This window comes from Gracilinanus agilis, chromosome 2 (assembly GCF_016433145.1).
Source record: "Gracilinanus agilis isolate LMUSP501 chromosome 2, AgileGrace, whole genome shotgun sequence".
Lineage (NCBI taxonomy): Eukaryota > Metazoa > Chordata > Mammalia > Didelphimorphia > Didelphidae > Gracilinanus > Gracilinanus agilis.
In genome coordinates, this window is record NC_058131.1 from 445,879,952 (window position 1) to 445,902,887 (window position 22,936).

At 34.7% G+C, this 22,936-nt stretch overlaps 1 protein-coding gene across 1 annotated transcript in view; it reads right to left on the minus strand.

Moving 5' to 3' along the window:
* BAZ1A (bromodomain adjacent to zinc finger domain 1A) overlaps nucleotides 1-22,936 on the minus strand; it is a 150,056-nt gene that overhangs the window by 19,083 nt on the left and 108,037 nt on the right. The window contains exons 13-19 of the mRNA XM_044664753.1: nucleotides 20,640-20,735; nucleotides 20,283-20,507; nucleotides 14,817-14,982; nucleotides 13,699-13,812; nucleotides 12,510-12,631; nucleotides 8,331-8,918; nucleotides 2,609-2,772 (exon numbers count right to left, since the gene is read on the minus strand). Coding sequence (XP_044520688.1) covers nucleotides 2,609-2,772; nucleotides 8,331-8,918; nucleotides 12,510-12,631; nucleotides 13,699-13,812; nucleotides 14,817-14,982; nucleotides 20,283-20,507; nucleotides 20,640-20,735 — 1,475 coding nt within the window. The remainder of the gene's footprint in view (nucleotides 1-2,608; nucleotides 2,773-8,330; nucleotides 8,919-12,509; nucleotides 12,632-13,698; nucleotides 13,813-14,816; nucleotides 14,983-20,282; nucleotides 20,508-20,639; nucleotides 20,736-22,936) is intronic.

The following is a 22,936-nucleotide window of genomic DNA, read 5'->3' on the forward strand; positions in this document are numbered from 1 at the left end:
GCTGATGACCTCACTAACTGGGACTAGTGCAAGATCTGGCCTCCAAGACAATGTTGTTAAACAGGTAAAAAGAAGGATTAAGGAACAGGGTTTCCCTAGCTCTAAAAAATCTCATTAGCCTCCCCCTCATGGGAAATTCTTCAGTCTTGAAGCTCCCTAAGCCCTTACCTATCTCTGGCTAAGATTCCCAAACACCTCACTATCTACACTTGAATCTAATTAATCCTCCCAGTTGGTTTACATGAAACAATCTTTAGATGGGCAAGGAATGAACTCTTGGTGACTGAGTTCAATCCAGCTGGGCCAGGCACTGAAACTGGCCTCAAGCCCCATATCAACTAGGTCTTTTGATTAGATCAAGCTAGTTACATACAGATCTTCTTCAACTTAATCTTCTTAGTAAATTTTAATAAAACATCTGCCACACAGCAAAACTGGAATGGTCCTTACACAGTAGTTCTAACTTCACCTTCTCATCAATAAAAGTACTTACTTATATATTTCAACCCTCTTCTCTCTCTTTCCTTTCTATGGAGTGTTCACACCATCCCTTTATCTTATCTGAGTTCCATCCTGATGTACATTCCAAAAGACTAACAGCATATTTCTTATGCTGGGTAGAAATTTTTCACACTCTTTCCTTTGTCTTGAAACACTGTAAGCTTCTACCTTCCTTCATCTCTTGGGGAGAGGTCTATCTACCCCACCCCATCCCCAACACATACATATGTGGTTTTGAATTCTCAATGGAAATAAACATTTTTGCTACAAAGCTGAATGCTAGCTTGGTTTTTAAGACTGATATGGTAAAGAGGCCTTTCGTGCCTTAACTTGGTCTAAGTTCTTACAGATAGCAGTGAGTGATCTAATCCTTCGACAATTTTGATTCCTAAAGCTCCTATTTTCTTTTTTTCTCCTTGAGCTGTTTATTTCTTTTTGAGATAGTGTTTAATTCTTGATATTTAGACTCAAGTTTAAGTTTTTCCTTTGTTCATTTTCTTGTATTAAGGGAAACTGGTTAACAATGAGAAGCTACCAAAGGACATGGTAGCATTGATTTATAGACCTCTGCAAAGATATCAGGAGTTAAAAACACTGTTATTTCCATAAGGATCCTTTTTTAGTTTTTAGTAATGGGTAATAAAAATGACTCCCACAATTACTGACCACAAAACAGGGAAATCTCTGATCAGGTCAGAATTGTTTAAAAACAGAGCCAGCTGCAAAAATTAAGTTCTCAAATTGAGTATTTTTTAAATTGATACTGAAATTTTAAAACAGCAGTTTTGTATCTGTTCTATGTTTGTCTGCATAAGTTTATTCAGCAGGAAGAAATAGACTACAAGTTTTTCTAAGATAGTTAAATAAGGCAATGGGAGAATGTTGTTTCATGTCTGTAAATTTGTGTTTTGATCTGTCTGTGCACACAAGCTAGGGTTTTAGGAAAAAAGCCTCTATGTTTTGTGATCTGTTTTCAGAACTTTTTTTTCTGTTCCTCTAAGGATGTTTGGAGGCCAAGAGAACAAGATAAGGGGTTAAAAAGAACTTATATGTGAAGCTATAAATTCTTAAATTGTCTATTAAACAATTTTCATAAAATTGGAAGTGTCATTTATGAGTTTTGAGTTGATATTCTTTAAACTTTAAGAGAAATCAATTTAATAGGAAGAATAAAGGCTATCACCCAGAATACTAGATTTATTGTTTTAACAGCCAAAAAGGCATAGTCATTCCTGATTAAGCAAAGCAAACTTGGCACAAATATTCAAGAAAAGCTTCCATAAATAAGTGAGGGCAACTAGATGGCTCAGTAGATTGTGAGCCAGGCCTAGAGATAGGAGGTCCTGGATTCAAATTTGTCCTTAGACCCTTACTAGCTGTGTGACCCTGGGCAACTCACTTAACTCTCACTGCCTACTCCTTTACCACCTCTGCCTTGGAACCATACTGTGTATTGGGTTCTAAGATGGAAGGTTAGGGTTAAAAAAAAATGTTCACCATAGTTATGTCAGAAAGAAAAAAAAATGCTTCAGCCTTTACAGAGACCATCAGCTCTAGGTAGATGCTCTATTATGCCAGTAATGGTGAATCTTTGAGAGATACCTTATCCTAACCCTGCCCCTACTCCAGAAAGGGGAGGGAGGAATCACTCCCATTGGGCTGCTGGGAAGAGGGTGGGTAAAGTAAGGTGCATAGAGAGGGGGAGGCGGGTAGCTCCCCTCTAAGTCCTTCAGCTTTCTGTAAACAAATTCTGGCAGGAGATTGTAGGAGTGCACAAAGAGAGGGCACTGCTTGCCCTTTTTTGGCACATGTGCCATAGGTTCACCATCACAGTTCTATGGTCTAAGTTTCTAAATAACTTCTGAAAGTAAGTTATGCATAAAAGAAGGCATATTCATAATGACTTTGGAGAAAGATTTCCATATAAGTTACCACACTTAAAGAAGGTTAAAGAACTTTAATGATCTAGAAAATTCACTTACCAAGAAAAAAAGCACTTCAAAAGCACAATACACATGTCCCCTTCTTAAGGTAATGAATATGAAGAACCATCATTTTGCTCTTATGTAGAAAAATTCTGAAACATTTCCTAGGAACAAATACAAACCTTGACGGCCCCTAGTGTTCCTTGGTAGATTCTATCTTCAATATCCAAAAGAAAATCTCTGAGCCTCATTTCAAGTTGCTTTTCTGCAGATATTTGGAATGTATCGTGTGAATTTGATATTTTTCCTCTCCCATAAATAGGTTTGCTATCATTCTGAAGTTTATCTGTAACAATGACCAAGTACATTAAGTTATTAGGATTTTTAAATGTTGAATTCCAATTACTTCATACACTCACAAAACATTTAAGCACCAAATGGCTCTATTCCAATTGTATCTGCGAAAAGAAATGAAAGAAATGGAATTTTCTCTTCAAGGACTTTTAATCTGAATAATAATCTGAATAATAACATGTCCTAAAGTCACAAAAATTATCTATTGGTTCAAATGTAGGATACATCTTTTCCCTGCTGAAGTCAGTTTTGTAAAACATATCGATATTTTTTTTATCAAAAGCAATCTGATTTTTAAAATGTGACTTCTATTGGGACCAATATAATATTGAAACATTTTGCTTTGTTAAAAAGATCTTTGGGGGCTAACCAGAAGGGAAGAGTAAGGAAAATGGGGAGGGAAAGAGGCAAAGAGGTAAGCAGAAGAATGGGAAAAGAGATAAATTGAGTTATAACAAGAAGAGGAATGATCTATTTTGAAGAATAAGAAATAAAAAAAGAACAGCCAGAAAAGGGGGAGGAAGGAGGCAAAGAGCAAATGGACTCAATTGTGAAATTATCTTTAAAGACAGTCAAGAACTGAATAAGCATTCATTCAAAGACATTCTTCCTTAATTTGACCATTTTTAAATTAAAAATTTTAGTTTCACTTGGCTTTTGATTAGGAATAACATTAATGTCACTTGGATACTTTCAAGTGTGTTGAAAAAGGGAGGAATGTATAAGAAAGTATATATTTATATTTTAATACTGACAATCACGATAGATATATCAGAAATTAACTTTGAAAACTTGTGATTTCAGGCTTTTAATTTTAAGCTGGACTGAATAAATCACTTAAAAAACATAAATATGTAAAATAATCAAATTAGAGTGTATTACTTGACCCTATAATCCTACTATTCTTCTCTCCCAAGTCTGATCCCAAAGGAATGACAGCTGTTCCCTTTATTCTTAGACACCTCCACTGCTCTTCTCTTCTGAACAGAAATCCCACCCCCTACTACCTGCAGTAAAAGTAAGAGTTCATTCTCTGGTGGGGGCAAGAAGGAGTAGGATAAGGGAAAAGTGAAGGAAGACAAGATAAAGGAGAGTTTCTGATACTGAAAATGAGGGAAATGCATCTCCCAGTTTCAACTATAACTCAAAGTAAAATAATAAATGTTATACATTTTCTTTAGAACTACAGTGTAGTAATATTTGAATATGAAGTTGGCTAAGGAATCCAATCTTTTAACTGCTTTTAACATTTGTTTGTAAAAGTAAACAAAGCATTTATTGAACTATACCCAGGGCACAGTGATAAAGGCTAGGGATACAAAGAAGTCAAAGTAGTCCTTGCCCTCAGGGAGCTCACTATCTAAAGGGGAAGATAACATTCAAAAAAAGAGGAAGGCACTAAATTAAGAGGAGTTGAAAAAGGCTTCCAGTAAAAGATGGAATTTTATTTTGGGACTTGAAAGAAGCCAGGGAGACCACAGTAGGCAGAGATGAGAAGGGAGAGCATTCCAAAGAAAATGCTCAAGAGGGCCTTTTACCTGGAATAGCAAGAAGACTAGAAGGGAGTATGGGTAAGGACTAGGTTATAAAGGACTTTGAAAGCCTAGAAGAGAATTTGGTACTTGATCCTGGAGGAAATACGGAGCCACTGGAATTTATTATGTGACTTATGGGACCTAAGCTTTAGGAAAACCACTTTAATGGTTGAATGGAAACTGGTTTAGAATGGGGATTGACTTATGGCAGGGAGATCCATTAGCAGGCTATTACAAAAGTAGAAGTATGAGGTGATGAGGGTCTACACCAGAATGGTGGGCAGTATCAGAGAAGGGTGCATATACTAAGAAATGTTACTGGATTGGCAATAGATTGAATTATGGAGGTGGGGGGTGGGATAGAGATATTGAGTGTGGCAGAGAGACTGAGAGACTGATGTTGCCCCTTATAAGTAATAAGGAAAAGAGGTGGGGAACAGTGTTTAGGGAGTAAAGTTAATGAGCTCTATTTTGGAAATGTTGAATTTAAGACATCTATTGGATTGGAAGTGATCTCATTTGAGATCTCTAAAGGCAACTAGAGATGTGAGATAAGACATCTGCAGAAAGATTAGGGGTAGGGTAGGTAGATTTGAATATAAATAAGTAAATGGTAATTAAATCCACTGAATATCTCCAAGAGAAGTAATCCAGAGAGAGAAGAGGGTCAAGATGTTCCTATGTGATAGCTACAATTAGAGGGTGTGACCTGGATGAGGATCCATCAAAGGAGATTTGAAGAGTGGTCAGATAAGTAGAACCAAGTGGTGACTGAAAATTTAGAGCATCTAGGGTAAGAGATGTAAAGAATGTAAAATTGCCAGGTTTTGGCAATAGCATAGAGATGTGGGTTTATTTCTTAGTCACATTTTAAAGTTTTATTACTGCATATAATATAGTCATTTCCCCTTAAATATCTCCCATTGAACTCTTCCTTATAACAACAACAACAAAGAATGTCATCAATCTAAAATTGAAGTGGTTTGGCACTTTTTTTTGCCTCTTCTCTCTATTCTATCTACATAAAGGCTCAGATCTTTAAGTCTTTACACTTTTTCTTTTGATTACCTCCTTCATGTCAAACCTTTGAAGCTGTTTGTTGTGCTTTTTACTATTCCTTTATCTCATTTCCTAATATCTGCCTCTTTTCTTACTGAGTTTAACACTTCTTTCTACTTCAGCCTGAGTGCTTTCATTACTCTAATATCAAGTTTACAAATTAGAGAGGCACCCAGATGAAATACATAATCCCATTTTGCTTTTTTATAACCCTTTTTATCTTTCTGGTCTCATATCTTACTTTCCTCCACATGGACACTGGACTCCTTGCTATTCCTTGAACAATAATATCCAACTCAACATTTTCACTATCTGCCTAGAAACTTAGAATTCTCTCCCTCATTTTCTGTGTCCTGGCCTCCCTGGCTTCTCCAAGTACCAGCTAAAACCTCATCAGAAAACGAAGTACATTGCCTGGTACAATAATAAATGCTTGCTGACTTGACTTTGAAATTAGATAATAGCTCCTCCTACTACCCTTCTTCTTTCCTTCAGGTTTGTACACTCTTCTTTTTGTCTGACTCCATTTACATGAAATACTAAGTTCTTCCTCCATTCTTTCTTATTTGTTCTCTAGTTTATTCTTTTCCTTTCCTCATTTCAAGTGCTTCCCCCTCCCCATGTCCATTAACAAGGCAACTGTATGCTTGTCTATTCTGTTACTTTTTATGAAGGTTAGGATTCTAAAGGGATTCTTTTTTTCCTTTCCCTCATTGGAATATAATTACTTTATCACCCTTTGTCCCCTTTTAATTGATCAAATGTATTTGCTTACTTAGTACTGTGGTGCAGAATGTGCAAATCAACCCTGCAAAGCCTGACTGCAGAATTTCTGACAGTTGAAAAGGGTTTACGGTGTTTGAATTTCAAGTTTTTACTTTTGTCTTTTCATCATGAATGACTAAAAATTATTTATTCTATTAAAGATCCATTTTTAAACATTTATAGGATTCATACTCTGTTTTGCAGGGGTTATTTATTGATTATAAAAATTTATATTTTTACCTCCTGGAATTTCATATTCGGATTTTAACTCATTAATAGAACCAACTTCAACATATACACCAACTCTCCTTCAAACAACTGAACCTACTCAATTCCCATGAATAGTATACTACCACTCTTCAGTTCAGCCACATTTGTATCCTTGATGTTCTAATCACCTACAAAAATCTATCTACATTCAAAAAGTTTAAAACAACTCACCATAATAGACTTTTCACCTTCCCCTCCCTTTATAAAACCTGACATCTTCATCTTCATTTGACCTCCAATCTTTTGACCCTTCAGGTTTCTCCCAAGATATCTCCTCTGCACTAGTCATTATCTTAACTACATAATTAACTAATTTAGTTCTACACTATCCACCTCTGTTAAATCCCTAGCCCCTAAGTCATATCACTGATTACACCATAACAAGTGTCAGTCTTGGATCATTCCCACTGTTCACTGCTTTCACTTCTACACATGTGCTGCTTAATGAAGATGGAAATAAAAAACCACAATCATTCTGACTAGGTCCACTATAAATTTATATCATACAACATCAACTGGACGGACCCTCACTACTGCTAGGCAATCACATCATATCTTCCCTTTGTTGTTATTCAGTCTTTTCTAGTCATGTCCATATCTTCGATTCTATTTGGGGTTTTCTTGGCAACATTAGTCAAGTAGTTTGCCAGTTCCTTCTCCAGTTCACATTTTACAGATGAGGAAACGGAGATAAACAGGTGTGAAGTGACTTGCCCACAATCACACAACCAAGAAGTGTCTTGAGACCAGATCTGAACTCCTTATCAATTCACTATCTCACCCTCCATAGTGGTTTTTTCCAAACCATTTCATCCCTTTTCTCCTGTTGCTATACATTTATTTCAGACATGTCCAACTCTTTATGAATCCATTTGAGGTTATCTTGGCAAAGATACAAGTGGCTTGTCATTTCTTCTACAGCTCACAGATGAGGAAACTGACTTGTCAACTCATTGTAATGGCTCCTAAATATGCCCTTCTCTTCTGATATTGCCATTCCTCTGGTAAAGATACTCATCCCATTATGCCTAGACTATTTCAACAGTCTTGCTGGTATGTCTGCCCTCCACAAGTCTCTCCCTAACTTCCTAATGAATTTCAAAAAGTAAATAATAAAATTTAAAGATGCAAAAAGGTAGTCAAGAAAGCAGCTTCAAAATGAATCCTTTTTAAAGCATGTCCCAAACCGGAATAAAATGTAAATGAGTAATATTTAACAAAATAAATAAAAATAGTAAATGGCCCCCTCATTTCTACCTGCATTTGATGCCACTGCCTTAAAAGACAGTATGAAGAATTTAGAATAACATTGAGAGTAACTTGGGAAATAAACATGCAGAATGAAGAAAAGCACCACCAGAAAAACAACATACAAATAGTGACTACAATAATATGAATTAAAGAACATTAAAACCTATTAGTAATATAACTGGGATGAGCGAACTATGGGTATGGTATGTGGCATGTGACTATCAGATAAAAGTTGTTTTGTCAGATGTGTGTTGTTTTTTTTTTTAAACCTTACCTTCTGTCTTAGAGTCAATAGTGTGTATTAGAATTCCAAGGCAGCAGAGAAGGGGTAGGCAATGGGGGTTAAATGACATAGTTAGGAAGTATCTGAGACCAGAGATGAACCTAAGGCTTCTCTTTTGTTTCTAGATGTGGGTCTCAATCTTATTAGTTTATTACTTGGTGTGCCCCCGACATTCCCCATAGTTTTTACATCAATGTTTTTGTTAAAGGAAGAGATTAACAGATGTTTAAGGGGAAATAACTATGATATACATGCAAAAAAATTTAAACCATAATAATAAAATGTGATTAAGAAATAAACTCAAATAGCAATTTTCTAAAAAAACTAGCCTTTAAAAAAATTAAAGTTGTAAAAATTGAAAATAAAGTATATTCAATACAACTTTACCTGGAATATGAAATTTTTCCTCAGAAAAATTAGCCAGTTGTTCATAAATTCTATTTTTTTCTTGGAGAAGAGTTTCTTTTAAGGCACTCTCTCTATATCCTCGGGAATTAAGAGCCTCAATTAGTTGATCTAGTTGTTCTCGGGAACTATAAAAGCACCACCGATTTGGCTTATGCACTGGTCTAGATAAATGGAGAGTGTCAATGTTGGAGGCAGATTCAGACTTAAAAGACTCTGCAGTTTTAGTTGATTCTTGAAGTTCACTTGTCACTACCGACTGTACATTATTTTGAAATGAGGATGACCTGGGCAACAACATGTCTTCAGTGAGACCAGAATAATCTTCTTCTATAAACAATCCAGGAACAGAAGGGAAAATCCAATAACGCCTATACATACGGTCACGCCCTAAAGGAAAAATGTTGGTACAGGCTGTAGCACTTTGAATCTTTTCTATAAGATCTTTCTCCTTTTTCTGTTGTTCCTGTTTTAAAGTTTCTTCTTCATCAGCATTAAGCGGTTCTGTTTTTGAGTAGTCAGCATCTTCTTGACTTAAGAATTCCTTAAATCCATTATGCCCTCTTTTTCCTACAAGTGAAAGGATAGTTAATGATTCTGTATTTATAGTTTTTACTAAAATTGTCATCAACAGGCTTTCATATAACATTAATTTTTACAAAGTTCACTTTTGACTGTTGGAGTTAAAATGGAAATGAAAGCATGCAGTTTTTCAATTATTTCTTTGGGTTTTGTTTTTATTTTTTTTTTATGTTTTAGGGTTTTGGTTTTATAATATTACTCACTTACAAAAATGAATAATATGGAAATACCTTTCACATGATAACATATGTATAACCTGGATCAAATTGTCTGCCAGCACCTGAAAGATGCTGAGGGGAAAGGAAAGGAGGTAGGGAGACAAGTTTGATCATATAACTTAGGAAAACTTGTATGGAAATTTATTACATGTAATTGGTTAAAAATATATATATACACATTCACACACACATATGTATTTATATATAAACCAAGTTTCAATTTTTCTATCACTTCTATCTTTGGAGGTCCCAACAACCCTGGGAGGAAGTCAATGTCATGTGCCTGGAGTTCTTAAATAGTATGGGAACACCCTAAACCAATGAAGATCTTAACAATTTAAAGCCACCTAAGAAAGAAAATAGATATAAAATTAAAAGAAATACATGTACTTATGATACTTGCTAGTCTAAATACCATCTCTCTCCCTTCCTATTCATCCCACTCTATGCACTACCTGGGAGACCCAAGTCATTCCACTTTATGCTGAAAATATAATCCTCTTGGGCCACCTAGGCCCTAACCCCAAACAAATCACTTAATCTTAATTTGCCTAACCCTTACTATTCTTTTATCTTGGAACTGATTGTTGGCATCAATTCTAAGACAGAAGGTATGGGCTTAAAAAAGAAAGAAAGAAAGTAATCCTCTTAAGAAGAATTTGTTTCCAATCTTTAATGTTATTTAAAGAGTTCAAATTTCTAATTGTTTCATTAATAAATGCAAATACAACACTGGCTGTTCTAAATATGACTGCTATCAAACTTTTATTAACTTTTAAAGAAATTATCACTTCTGCACCACAAACAACCTTTAAAATAGTCTCATCTAATCACTGACACTAGGATAATTTTTCCCTCAAGGCAAAAAAATATTGAGTTAAACTTAAAACTATTTTAAGTAATATTGCCAAAATAAAGGAAAGAAATCAAAGGGAATATGTTCAATATTGTTCATACAATCACAGGGAACTATATATCAAGGGACCCTCTTGAGATCACCGAGTTCAAGCCCTAACTTAAACAAGAATGTGTTTTAATGCAGAATAAGTTATCCTCAGTGCTCTCTGGATGAATTCAATTATATCTACATCTTTCCTAAAACTCAGTTCCCAAAATTGAAAATGATACTCTAGCTGTGGTTTAATTGGGATAGAATACAGCAGGGACATCAACTACCCACTCCAGAATACTATGGCTTTTCAATGTAATAATCTAAATTTGCATTAGTTTTTCTCAGCTGCCATATTTCACCATTTTCTCATACTAATCATGTAGTCTATTTAAAATTCCAAGATCTAAGGTAAAATACTTATCTAGACATACCATCTTATACTTTTGAAGCTGATTTTGACATCACACGTTCTAACTTTTTATTATTCAGTACAATGTTTTAACCTGTTAAAATTTTTTATGTTGATTTTATAAGCTATCACTTTCAGTTTTGTATCAGCTGCATATTTATATCTCCATTCAAGTTATTTAAAGAAATGTTAAGTAATGTAAGGCTAAGCACAGACCCCTGTATAGGGGTGTTCCACTACAAAACTTTTCCCAAGGTGATATTTAATCATCAATGACTTCTTTGGATCCATTTATTCAGCCAGTTTCAAAATCCAATTAACTAAAAACTATACTATCACCTACCTCCACGCTGGCAAATCTATAGTATGCATGACAGGAGGCTGCTCCCTTTCCCCTCTCTATGTGTGTCAGGAGACATTTCACACTCTGTCTGGGGTAAGGTAAGGTGGGGATGCAGGGTTACATATAGCATAAGGGTTGCAATTTGGGCACTTGGTCTCTAAAAAGCTTGTCATCACTGACCTAGTTCATACATCAATCTGTTTTGTTCATAACAATATGAAATTTTTCTTAAAATGACATCCTAAAATCCATATAAGTCTTTTCCCCCTTAAAGCCCTTACCGTCTTAGAATCAGTATTGTGCCTTGGTTCCAAGAAAGAAGAATGTAAGAGAGTTAGGCAATAGGAGTTAAGTAACAGTCACACAGCTAGGAAGAGTCTGAAGCCAAATTTGAACTCAGGGTCTCCCCCTGGCTTTCAATCCACTAAGCCACCTATTCTCTCCATAAAATCTTATTTTATAAATTCACTAATCTACTGGATAGTAAAATTAATTTTTTTAATTGTTTGTCATAATTTCTTTTAAAAAAACAAAACAAAAAAACTCTTACCTTCTATCTTAGAATCAATATAAGTTCCAATGCAGAAGAGTGGGAAGGGCTAGGCCCATAAGGTTAGGTGATTTGCCCAGGGTCACGTAGCTAGGAAGTACCTAGGCCAGATTTAAACCCAGGTCCTCCCAACACTAGGTCTTTTCATTTATCCACTGAACCACCCAGCTGTCTGTTGGCATGATTTCTTAATGAAATTATATTTGCTAAACTAGAATTGCTACTAGCAGAAATTGAAGTTTAGTGGGTTAAAGCTCAGACTCCATTTTCTTCTCACTTATTTATTTTTAAAACCTCGCCTTCTGTCTTAGAACCAATACTCTGCATTGGTTCTAAGGCAGAAGAGTGGTAAGGGCTAGGTAATGGGGGTTAAGTGACTTGCCCAAGGCCACTGAGCTAGGATTTTCTTCTCATTTATAATAATGATATCATATACCCCCCCCTTCTTCAATACTATAGTGCTTCTTCTGTCTTATGAATAAAATGGTCTTATGATTTCATTGCTATAAAAAATGAATAGTGTAGGAAACACTGGTGAGGAAACTTCCTGTATCAGTGTAGATTAGCACCTTTGCTGTAATTTGTAGATTTAGGGGATTAACTATATAGCACTTTGACTTGGCAGTTATGAGATAAAGCTAAGATTAAACCCAGAGTTTCGAGGTTAGCTCTATACCCACTATTAGCAGTGATGGTGAACCTATGGCACAGGTACAAAAGATGGCATGCAGAGAGCTCTCTGTGGGTACTCGGCCACCCTTTCCCCCCACCCCCAAAGTTCATTACTAGAAAGGCAGAGGGACTTGAATAGAGCTGCTCCCTTCCCCCCCTCTCCACTCTTTTTCACATCAACTGCTCCTCTGCCCAGCAATTCAATGGGAGTGCACAGGGTTGGCAGAGTTGGAGGGAAGCAGGGCCCTTGGGTCCCTCCCTCCCCATCTCTACACTAAGGACATTCCTCACTTTACCTGCCCCTCCACCCAGCAAGCCCAATGGGAACACTTTCTCCTTCCCAATTGTGGAATAAGGGGGGCTGGGGAGGAGAGAGCCCTGCCAAGCACTCCATCTCTAAAAGGTTCACTGTCATTGCACTATATGATATGGCTGCTCTTTTTTAACTTTCATTTTTAAATTAACTAGGAAAAACCCCAAAGCAATAGTAATCACCTCTTCTTCTTTTATGCAATACCAAATCTTCTTCATCCTCTGTGGCTGTATCCTGATCCTGTTCTTTCTGTTCAATTTCTTTGCTTTCAGTACTAGTATCAAGATCTTCTCGTTCTTCTTCCCTTAATAATAAATTATTAAGTTCACTAAACATATGTACAATATGATAAGTATACAAAAGTATACCAACTGTCCAAAGGGAATTTTATTTTCATTTCTAAAAATTTGAAAATTTCCTCAGTCCCTGTCTGTCATATATAGTTCAGGATGTTGTTTAGTTTAGTTGAACTTTTTTTTTCTTTTGGAAGAATACATTAACATTTATACCGTGCTTTAACTTGAACATTTATTAATATTTATGTAGTGGTTACTTGAATTTTTCCCCATTTTTTTCACTAGCTAAGATTTATAAAGCATTTTAAGGTTTGCTTTACAATTTTATTTGATCCTCATAACAAACACTGAGAATTTTTATTATCTTCATTTTACAGATGAAGAAAATGAGGATAATAAATAGCAGGAGCAGTTAAGTAAGTTCCCCAGGGTCACATAGTATCTAAGACAGGATTCAAAACTCAGGTCGTCTTCCTGACTCCAAGTCTCATGCTGGTTCAGTAGATAGGGATATATTTAGAAATGAAAAAAGGAAATACAAAAATTTAGGACACACACAAAATCAACCAAAAATTATTACTTCATTTGCTAAAATGGAAAAAAAAAGTGTCTAAGCAATATGTTTCATGGAAACTTAAAATTATATCCAGTTGAATCCCCAACTAAAAATTTTCCCCTTTTGTAGTCACCTACCCTTGCCTGGGGTAAGGTTAATTACAAAAACTCTGAAAAGTACAGTACCATTATATTACTATTGTGGTTTTATCTACATCACGGATTAAATAAGACTTTTGTTGAATGACATGGGAATCAATGATAATTTCCTTGAGAAAAACATAGAAAACCTACAAACACATTTAAAAAACAAAACAAAAGTTTACAATATAGCTTATTATTTGATGTCAGATTGTCATACTTAAATTTAATATTTGACACTACAAGTTTATTGTAGTAAAACTGCTTTTCTAAATTATGAAACACTTTAGAAATTATAAGGCAGTTTATGCCATTTAATAGTCATAAAATTTGAAGTTCTTTTAAATATTACTGAGTATGCTAGTAACTAAAGTCATACCCAGTAAATACTTCTGCAGTAGGATTTCTTTGTTCTTCTTCCTTAAGTTTTTCTTCTTTTTCTTTCATCTTTTGTTCTTGCTCTTTAAGTTTCTCTTCTTTCCTTTTACGAATCCTAATCATAAAGATAAATAAGGTCCTTCAGCTTATTTGATGTGTGTAGAATTATCACATGCACTATCTGAATCTTTTCCTTAATTATGAGGACATAGAAAATATTTTTAGCAATGGATTGTCAATTACAGACCCAAAGATTAAGAAAACAAAATGTACAAAAATTTCTATCATTTCCCTTCAAGCAGAGGTGAATGGTAATAGGGCTAGTACATTTTAATTCACATTTTTACCTTATTTACATTCTTTTTTCCCTAGGATTTTTACAATATTTTAATTATAAGCCTTAATTACTTAAGGCTTATAAATCTCATCTGATAATAAGAACTCTAAGATAGCCTGTATAAGTATTTTATTCCCATTTTATAGAGTGTGTTATGTGACTCTAATTACAGATCATCTAACTCTGTATCCAGGATTATCCCTCCATACTGGTGATGGTGAACCTTTTAGAGACTTGCATGCCATCCTTCTCCCCACCCCCCTTTTACCCCACAATGAGGAGGGAGAAAATGCTTCCACTTGGCTGCTGGGCAGAGGGGCAGGTCAAGTGAGGAATGTCCAGGAAGAGGGGAGTGGCCCATCTTATCACAGACAGAGGAGAGAAGAAGCAGTCCCAGTAGACTACTGGGCAAGAGGGGCAAGTGAAGTGAAAAATGTGTACTCCCATTGAGCTACTAGGCAGAGGGGTAGGAAAGGCCCAGTGGAAAGGGAAAAGGGAGCAACTCCACTCAAGTCCCTCTGCCTTTCTAGTAATGAACTGAGGGGGAGTGGGGCATCAAGAAGGCCCACAGAGAGTGCTCTGTGTGCCATCTATGGCATGTGAGCTATAGGTTCACCATCACTGCCCTATACCGATACTGATCCATGTATAAAAGTAGGAACATACAGGGCAGGGACAAAGGGTTAGGGACAAAGAAAAGCATTTGCCACAAAGAAGCAATTTGTGGTTCATCTGAATACTAATTTACAATTATGTATCTAATAACTTTATTTGATTCAGACCTGGCTGCTGCTTCTTCCCTTTCTTTTCGATGTTGTTCTGCCTTGAGCTCCCGGAACTCCTGCTTAGCCTGTCTTAATATGTCAACATAGTCTTCAATAAAATCCCTAGTGGAGACTAGGGTCAGTAGTTTCCCACAAAGAGCATGAAGTATCTTCATCTTCTCCCCTATCAAAAATCAAGAATGTTATTTCTAAATTATAATAGGTGTACATTAAATCTCTAATTCCATAGATTTAATGCAAAAATGCCTAACAAAAAGGGAAAAGGGAGTGCTATCTTACATGTCAAATAAAATATCTTTAAAAAAAAATAGTGACTATATAGACATGACCTCAAATTGGCATTTAGGAGTAATTAGTGTATTTAAAAATATATAAACAACAATATTATTCACCAGTTAAATTAAATGGTAATTTTAAATTCAATTTAATGCAGAAGCATTCACCCTTTAAGGTTTTTTACCAAAAAGATAGGACTCAATTTCAGACCAAATTGAAACACAGCTTTTCCTTAACAACAATAAATGTAGAAAAAATAGGCACATACCAAGTGATCTTAAACTCAAAATCTCTCTTTCATGGAATTCAATAATATAATAAATAGTTCACTTTGAGGGTTAGGGAGAAGTATGGGGAAAGGAAGACAATGATTTCACTAAGTAAAGAAATTCTTGGTAAGGAAAAATTTTATCACTTAATGTAGAACTTTGCAATAGTTGTGCCACTTATAAATTTTATATATTTATTATATTTATATATAAAAATTATATATTATATATATTTTATATATAAATTTTATAAATTGTGTCTTATAAATTTTCCTGGGAAAGATTTGGAGGTTAAAATGTCATGTAGGTCATTTTTCAAAAATAGGTCATTTTTACAAAAAAGAACCTGAACCCAGATCTTTCCAAGGTATCTCAATACGATATACTAGTTTTCATATTTATACTCAATTTAATTAGCACATGAGCAACTTAAAGATTATAAAATACTTCAAAACATCTACCATGAGGGAAATTGTGTTGTATGTACATTGTAACAGAGAAAAAAAGTACCTCATCCAGCAAATATCTGAGCTGGTTCTCAAACCTATCCTACCCTTGTGACTCTTAGGGCTCTTTAAACATCATAATGCCTTATATCTTATGCTGTTTTTCACTTCACTGTTAAAATTTTTCTCTTTATATCCTACTAAAACAGTACCCTATTCTGGTTCTTCCAGTACTCTATCACTTCTACCAGTAATTTCATCTATTTCCAAGCTTAAAATATTCCCATTCAAGTGAAAATCTTTCCTAAAACTTTTTAGCTCAAACCTCCTTTCTAAGTCCATTTCGGAGTGTCCATGATTTAGGAGAGAGGAGAAAATTACATCTATTTTCACTAAATTCTAAGTGAAATTTAGCAATCACTTCAATTATTAATTTTATAGCCCATTATGTTCTAAACAATCCATACTGTGGAAAACTAACACTGAATTGTGAAATAGCTTTTCCCTTTAGTCTTCCCTCAAGGAAAGGTTGAAACAGACTAATTCTAGGCTAAGGCTATACTCATTTTCTTCTCTTGGCTATGAGAATGGGTTGGGAATTTCTGTTGTTGTCTCTGTTGAGGATAAAATGGATAAAAGAAGGGCTGGCCAGCTACACCCTGACTCAGTTGAAAGACTTAAGAGTGGGCTAAGCAGCCATGTTGAACTGATTGAAAGTATAGTGGTCTGGCCAGTTGGCAGAATGTATATGATCAAGGACACCCCTCTTTGTGATAAAGTGATAAGGGAATAGTCTCTAAGTCCACCTCATCAGTAGCTGCTTACTAATTAGAAATGCCTTGGGATATACATAGGAGGGACTGAGTAGTGAGTCATAAGTGCACCAAAAGGATAGGGCCTTTTTTTTTTTTTGCATGATAGAGAGATACAACTGACCAGATGAATATGTCTTGATTGGTCAATTAATAAATTAATTTAAAATCAAGAAATACTGTCTCTTGGGAATTTCAATTAATATCATAAGATTCACCATCCTATCAAAGGGGTCCATGATCTAAGAATTCCTCCTCTCCACTGATGAAAACTGCTTGTAGAACAGCTTTACATAGATGTTCCATCATCACCCCAAAATCTTACTAAAAACCAAACTCATCATATCCACCTCATTCAAATGTTACCTGGCTACTATTTTTGTTAATGGAATCATCATCCATCCTACTTATTATTTAGGATAAAAAAACCCAGAAATCATCTTTGCCTGACTCTAGTTGCCAAAGCCTGATGATTTTTCTTTTCTTTTTCTTTCTTTCTTTCTTTTTTTTTTTAAAAAAACCCTTACCTTCCCCTATCTTGGAGTCAATACTGTGTATTGGTTCTAAGGCAGAAGAATGGTAAGAGTAGGCAATGGGGGTTCAAGTGACTTGCCTAGGGTCACACAGCTGGGAAGTATCTGAGGCCAGATTTGAACCCAAGACCTCCTGTCTCTAGGCCTGGCTCTCAATCCACTGAGCTACCCAGCTGCCCCCCCCCTCTCCCCCGCTGATGATTCTTCTACAATCATACTTTCCATACTGTAGCAGGTGACAGATATGACTGAAGAAACAAAGGTTTAATATTCTGAGCATAATTGACTTTATTAAGCACTATATAACCTTTGCTCAACAAATCAGAAACCACTTCCTCAGCTTAGGGCTCCTTGAACTTTTATACATTAAAAACAATTTTTAAAAGACCAATTAATTGAAAGGAAACAATACAATATTAGGATTTCCCAAATTGGGAGTGAGTGAGTGAAGAGATGCACTTTCATTCCATCTCAAGTGTCTATAAAAAATCATGGAAGTAATAGCTGAATGATCAGTATGGAGTCCAGTTTATCAGATAAGACATATGGATTACTTGAGATATACAATTATAAGAAAACTGCTTCCATCACTTTTAGGATCTTTCCACGTTTCTAATCAACATAACCGAGGTCTAAGCAGCCACATGGGCTAGGTTAAAACAGCACAATAAGGTTTTCTCTCAGTTCTCACAATTGAATTAAGTTATCTCACGGGAAAAGAAGTTGGAGTAGAACCATAACTGAATAGAAAGGGAATCGATCTAGCTCCAGAACTGAGTCACAGGATGAAGTTAATATGTCCATTCCTATAATTAACCATTTGATGTACTAATTTCCTCAATTTTCCACAATATCACTGCAGTACCCTAGAGAATTAATCCTTGCCTTTTTTTTTTTTAAACCCATACCTTCCATCTTAGAATCAATACTATCTATTGGTTCTAAGGCAGAAGAGTGGTAAGGGGTAGGCACTGGATGTTAAGTGACTTGCTCAGGGTCACATAGCTAGGAAGTGTGTGAAGCCAGATCTGAACCTAGGACCTCCCATCTCTAGGCCTGGCTCTCAATCCACTGAGCTTCCCAGAAGTGCCTGATCCTTAACGATTTATTTTCTAGGCTCTCCCCTTCCAAGCCAACCTATTCACTACTGCAAGTCTACTTCCTAAAAAAGCAGTGTTCTTATCTTTTTACAAACCTTCCTTTAAAACTTTTAAGCTCTCAAAATTCCTAACATGTCTAGAAATGGTTTCTTGTAAAATTTCCTGAAATATAGTGGCTACATTCTTTTGAACTTCAAAATTCTATAGAACTCTAATAATCTAGGCTTGCAAATCCATAATTCCCTGGCTTTTTGCAATTGTTTTCTATCACAATTTCTGCTACTTTATCATAACAACTCTAATCCTTATTTTTCCATGTTGATCTCTCTAGAATATCTTTTCCACAAAATTCTATTCATTATCAGAGACTGAACTTTAAAGCCATGTTCTTATGAATGCCTGATGTGGTATCATTATTTCTTTCACATGGTAGGCCTTTAGTCAATACTTTAATGAATTTCTTGAATAAAAATTAATGGTATTTCTGAACCATTTGGCCAGTTTTTATTCCAAAATGTATACAAACCCCATTAAGCTTCTTCACTGAAACATCATTTAACTCTTAGTTTAACATTCATGAATGTTCTATTAATCATTTATAAAAGGTAAAACTATATACCTGATTTAAACTTTTTTTAGTTAAGAGTAAAATATTTCCATTAAATTTTTTTCTCATTTTAAATATCTGTGTGTTTTTCATACCTTATAACTTTAGGATTTTCTTCCAAATATCTATAATCACAACTCCTGATACAATGGTCTTCAGGTTAAGAGACTTTCTTAACATGGCTATAAGGAACATTTTAAAGTCTTCCCTTAAATTTTAACATCTACTGAAAGGCATGGTCACGGGGACTGATGTCTCTTTAGTACATTCATTCTTTAAGCATTTGAGTTAGGGAAGATACGACCCTTGATTAGTAAGACACATATAATATAAAAATGAAAAAAATATATAAAATGGAATAGTGGGGGTGGGTGAGTGGAGGCAAGACAGTGTGGTTCTATTCCCACATTATTTTTTTTCTTTTCTTTTTTTCTACTCCCACATGATTACAAGAACTAATGAAGGACTGACTTCTCGCCATGTAAACTGAAAGAAGGGGACATATGCAAGAGAGGATATAAATGTAGTATTGATAAGACCTAGTAAATGACTGGAAATAGAGAAAAGCAGGAAAAGGAAAAATCTTGGATCACAAGAGGTTTTGAAGCCAGGTGATTAAAAGGATAGTTGTACCCTTAACAGATAGAGATAGGAAAGTGGGGAAAAGGAGTAGGCTTAGGGGGAAAGTTAACGTGCTTCATCTTAAAAAAAAAAATTCAGTGTGCGATGTCTATCCAATGTATAAGTAGTAATCAAGAAATGAGTGCTAAATGAAGATTTGGGAGTCATCTGCAAAGGACAGTAATTAAACCCAGGGGAATTAATAAGACCACACAAAGTATAAAGAAAGAAGGAATTAGGACACAGCTCTAGGATATATTTATACACAAAGGACATGAAAGATAAGCTCACAAAGGAAACCAAAGAGATGTCCAGACAGACAAGAAAGATTTGAAACAACATTCTGTTTGTACCTTTACTATTACACACACGAACTATATAAATTATTATATAATTGCCCTTATATTTGTTATATCCCATACTAGATATAAGCCCCCCCTGAAAGTAGGGATGGCTACTTAAAATCCTTATCACCCTTAACACAGTGCACATAGTACACTCAAGAAATGTTTATTAAAGCGAAGTTAGGCAATTTAATACAGTTCCAATTTAGAACAAAACAAAGCAAGGGATGAAAATAAAATTATAAACAAACTAATATGATCATAATAATACAACAATTCTACTATTTATATGCAAGGAACTATTAAATTTCCTGAATATCTAAAATTTGACTCAAATGACTGACTTTAAATTCACAGCCTTTTTAGGATGGAGAAATAGAATGGTTGAAAAGAATGAAGTCAGGTGCATATTGTTCTAAAAATAGGCTAACAAAGGCTTTTTCTTTATCTTTTACCTGGTAACAAATCATATACTGAAGTGCTTGAAAGTTTCTTCAAGAGACTAGGATTACTTAAACGGAGTTCCATACATGCATCATCTGTAGCATCAAATCCACCCCGTTTCTGATAACGATACTTTGCATTTGCTGATGTTACATCAGCACCTGATGCTAAGATATGGAGTCTGAGGATTTCAGAAAGAGTGCAGCTATCAAGATCCAAGCTTTTCAAACTGCAGCCTACAGTTGTTAAAAAATAAAATACAGTTATTTGGAATAAAAACAATTATAGATATTTAGTAATGTAAAATGTGCCTTTTTATGAAAATAAAAATAAAAAATTAAATGAAAAAAAATTAAACCCACACATACCCTGGTGTAACTGTGGCCATGCAGCTGCCAAAGTTGCAACTGCAGACAGTGCAGATTTTGTGGGGTCTGCATCTTCATCCAAAGCCTCTGTTAAATCTTTAAGGAAATAAATACTTTATTCTAGTGCAAATCAAAGCTTGCATACTGGGAAGGAAAGCAACCCTTTTAAAAAGATTCAAGAAACAACATAAGCCTCAACAGAATCGACACTAAGTACAACAAGAAGTTATCACTATTCATTCTGCCTACACTCCACCTAAAAATTTATCCTAAATCATGCAATACTCACTAATTTTCCTCACTATTTTATGTAAAAAAGACAATTGCTAGGATATTCACAATAGACACACATACACATTCACATAAAAGTTGCAATGTGCTTTAAGAACCATTTAAATAAGTCATACTTCACAATATTATGTTTCTTGACTTAGAATTTGGCTTTTGGAAAGGCAATTTCAAAAATTAAAATCAAACAATTTAGATAACCCAGACTTTTACAAAGATTTTTAAATTTAATTCATGCCAAGTTTAGTGCTATAATTTTTAGAAACCAAACATAAGTTGTTACTAAAAAGACCTAAAAGCAATAACACTTTACATAGAAGTTACTAATATAAGTTATTTCTGGGAAAATTTTATTAGTCTCACACAATGATCCCTCAGCACTTGTGGATAGTTCTCCAGAGGGTTGACAGAAATATGGTCAGCCCTTTCACACTATCCCATCATAAAGTATTAGCCCACACAGTTCCAAATATGTTTCCAAATACTGTATTCACAATCCTATAGGTTAGAAATAATCAAAATTCACTGCTCAATGCTCAGGGAAATTCACTAAATTTTCCACTAAACAAAAAAAATGTCTTCTAAGTCTCAAAAATCTTGCAATACAAGAGGCAAAAGGAGAAAAAACTCCTTGGAGTCGATCTTAAAACCAAAGAATGATAAGAAACATAATTTTTGTGTTTCAATCAGTTAGAAAAAATGCCAAAAACCTATTGGTGCATTGTAATGAAATGGAAAGAAAACTAGATTGAAGCCAAAAAGCCTATGCTTCAATTTTTGGCTCTGCCAGTTGCTAGTTGATGGGGCTTTGGGAAATCCACATAACTTCCTTGGGTACTAGTTTCCTCATTTATAAAAGAGTTTGGATTAAATGGTATACAAGATACATTCCAGATTGACAATTATATGTTTCTATTCCCAACTTCTAAAAGCTATCTGAATTCAACATATACTAGTAATGACAACACAATAATAATCAAATGCTTCAAGGAATATATTATAAGCACGAACAAGAATATATATGACATGGGAAAATTGAAAGAACAAATTACTGTTAAGACCTATATGTACACTCTCTCTCTCTCTTTGTCTGTGTCTCAGTCTGCCGTGTCTCTCTGTGTCTTTCTCTGTCTCTCACTCTCTCCCTTAAACCTGAACTTTGGTCTCAAAAGACAAAAAATGACCCTTCTCTTTACAGGGAAACATCTGACCTAAAATTTCCTTATTTTTTCCCACATGAACTTATTTAGCTAAATACATTTTTTAATTGGACTGATAAGAAATATAAAATTTCCAATAGTTCTAAACACCCAGATATGGAACTTATTTATTAATTTTTATAAGCTTGGCTCTCTTCCTTGCCAACTGATAACCATGCTTTAACTTTATTCAGAATCTTTTCTGTAGTGAAAATACATACCTTATAATATTCTATTGCAAGGGAAATAAAAGCTGAAGGAACAATTTGGAAATTACATAATCACATTAAAATAAATCAGCAGCATTCCATTTTGCTGACAGGAGGTTTTCTATGATTAGTGAATAACATTGTTGGATTAATAAAGATAAAGGCATTCTAGGATACATCTCACTAAGAGATGCACCAAATCCAAATGTTAAGAATTAAATTTTATCAGCGTAAGTTATCTACCTCTTATTGAAGTAGTCATAGTCTAAAAAGGAAATACAACTTCAATATTGCATATGTTGAATACAGATATGCATATCTATGTGTATACATACACACACATATGTACACACATAATCCCCTACTTATCAAAAGGAAAATGTTCATTTTAGAGATAAGATGGAAAAAGGGTGAAAGGAAATATATATTAAAGACTTTCTACAAGAAATATTGGATCAAGGGAAATTATTACTCATAGAAAAACAAGTAAAACAAATATTTTTCTTATAATCATATGTAAGTATGGACATGTATTTAACCTCTTGAGGGCAAAGATCTTTTTAATTACAGCATGAGTATAGACATACATATAATGTTTTGA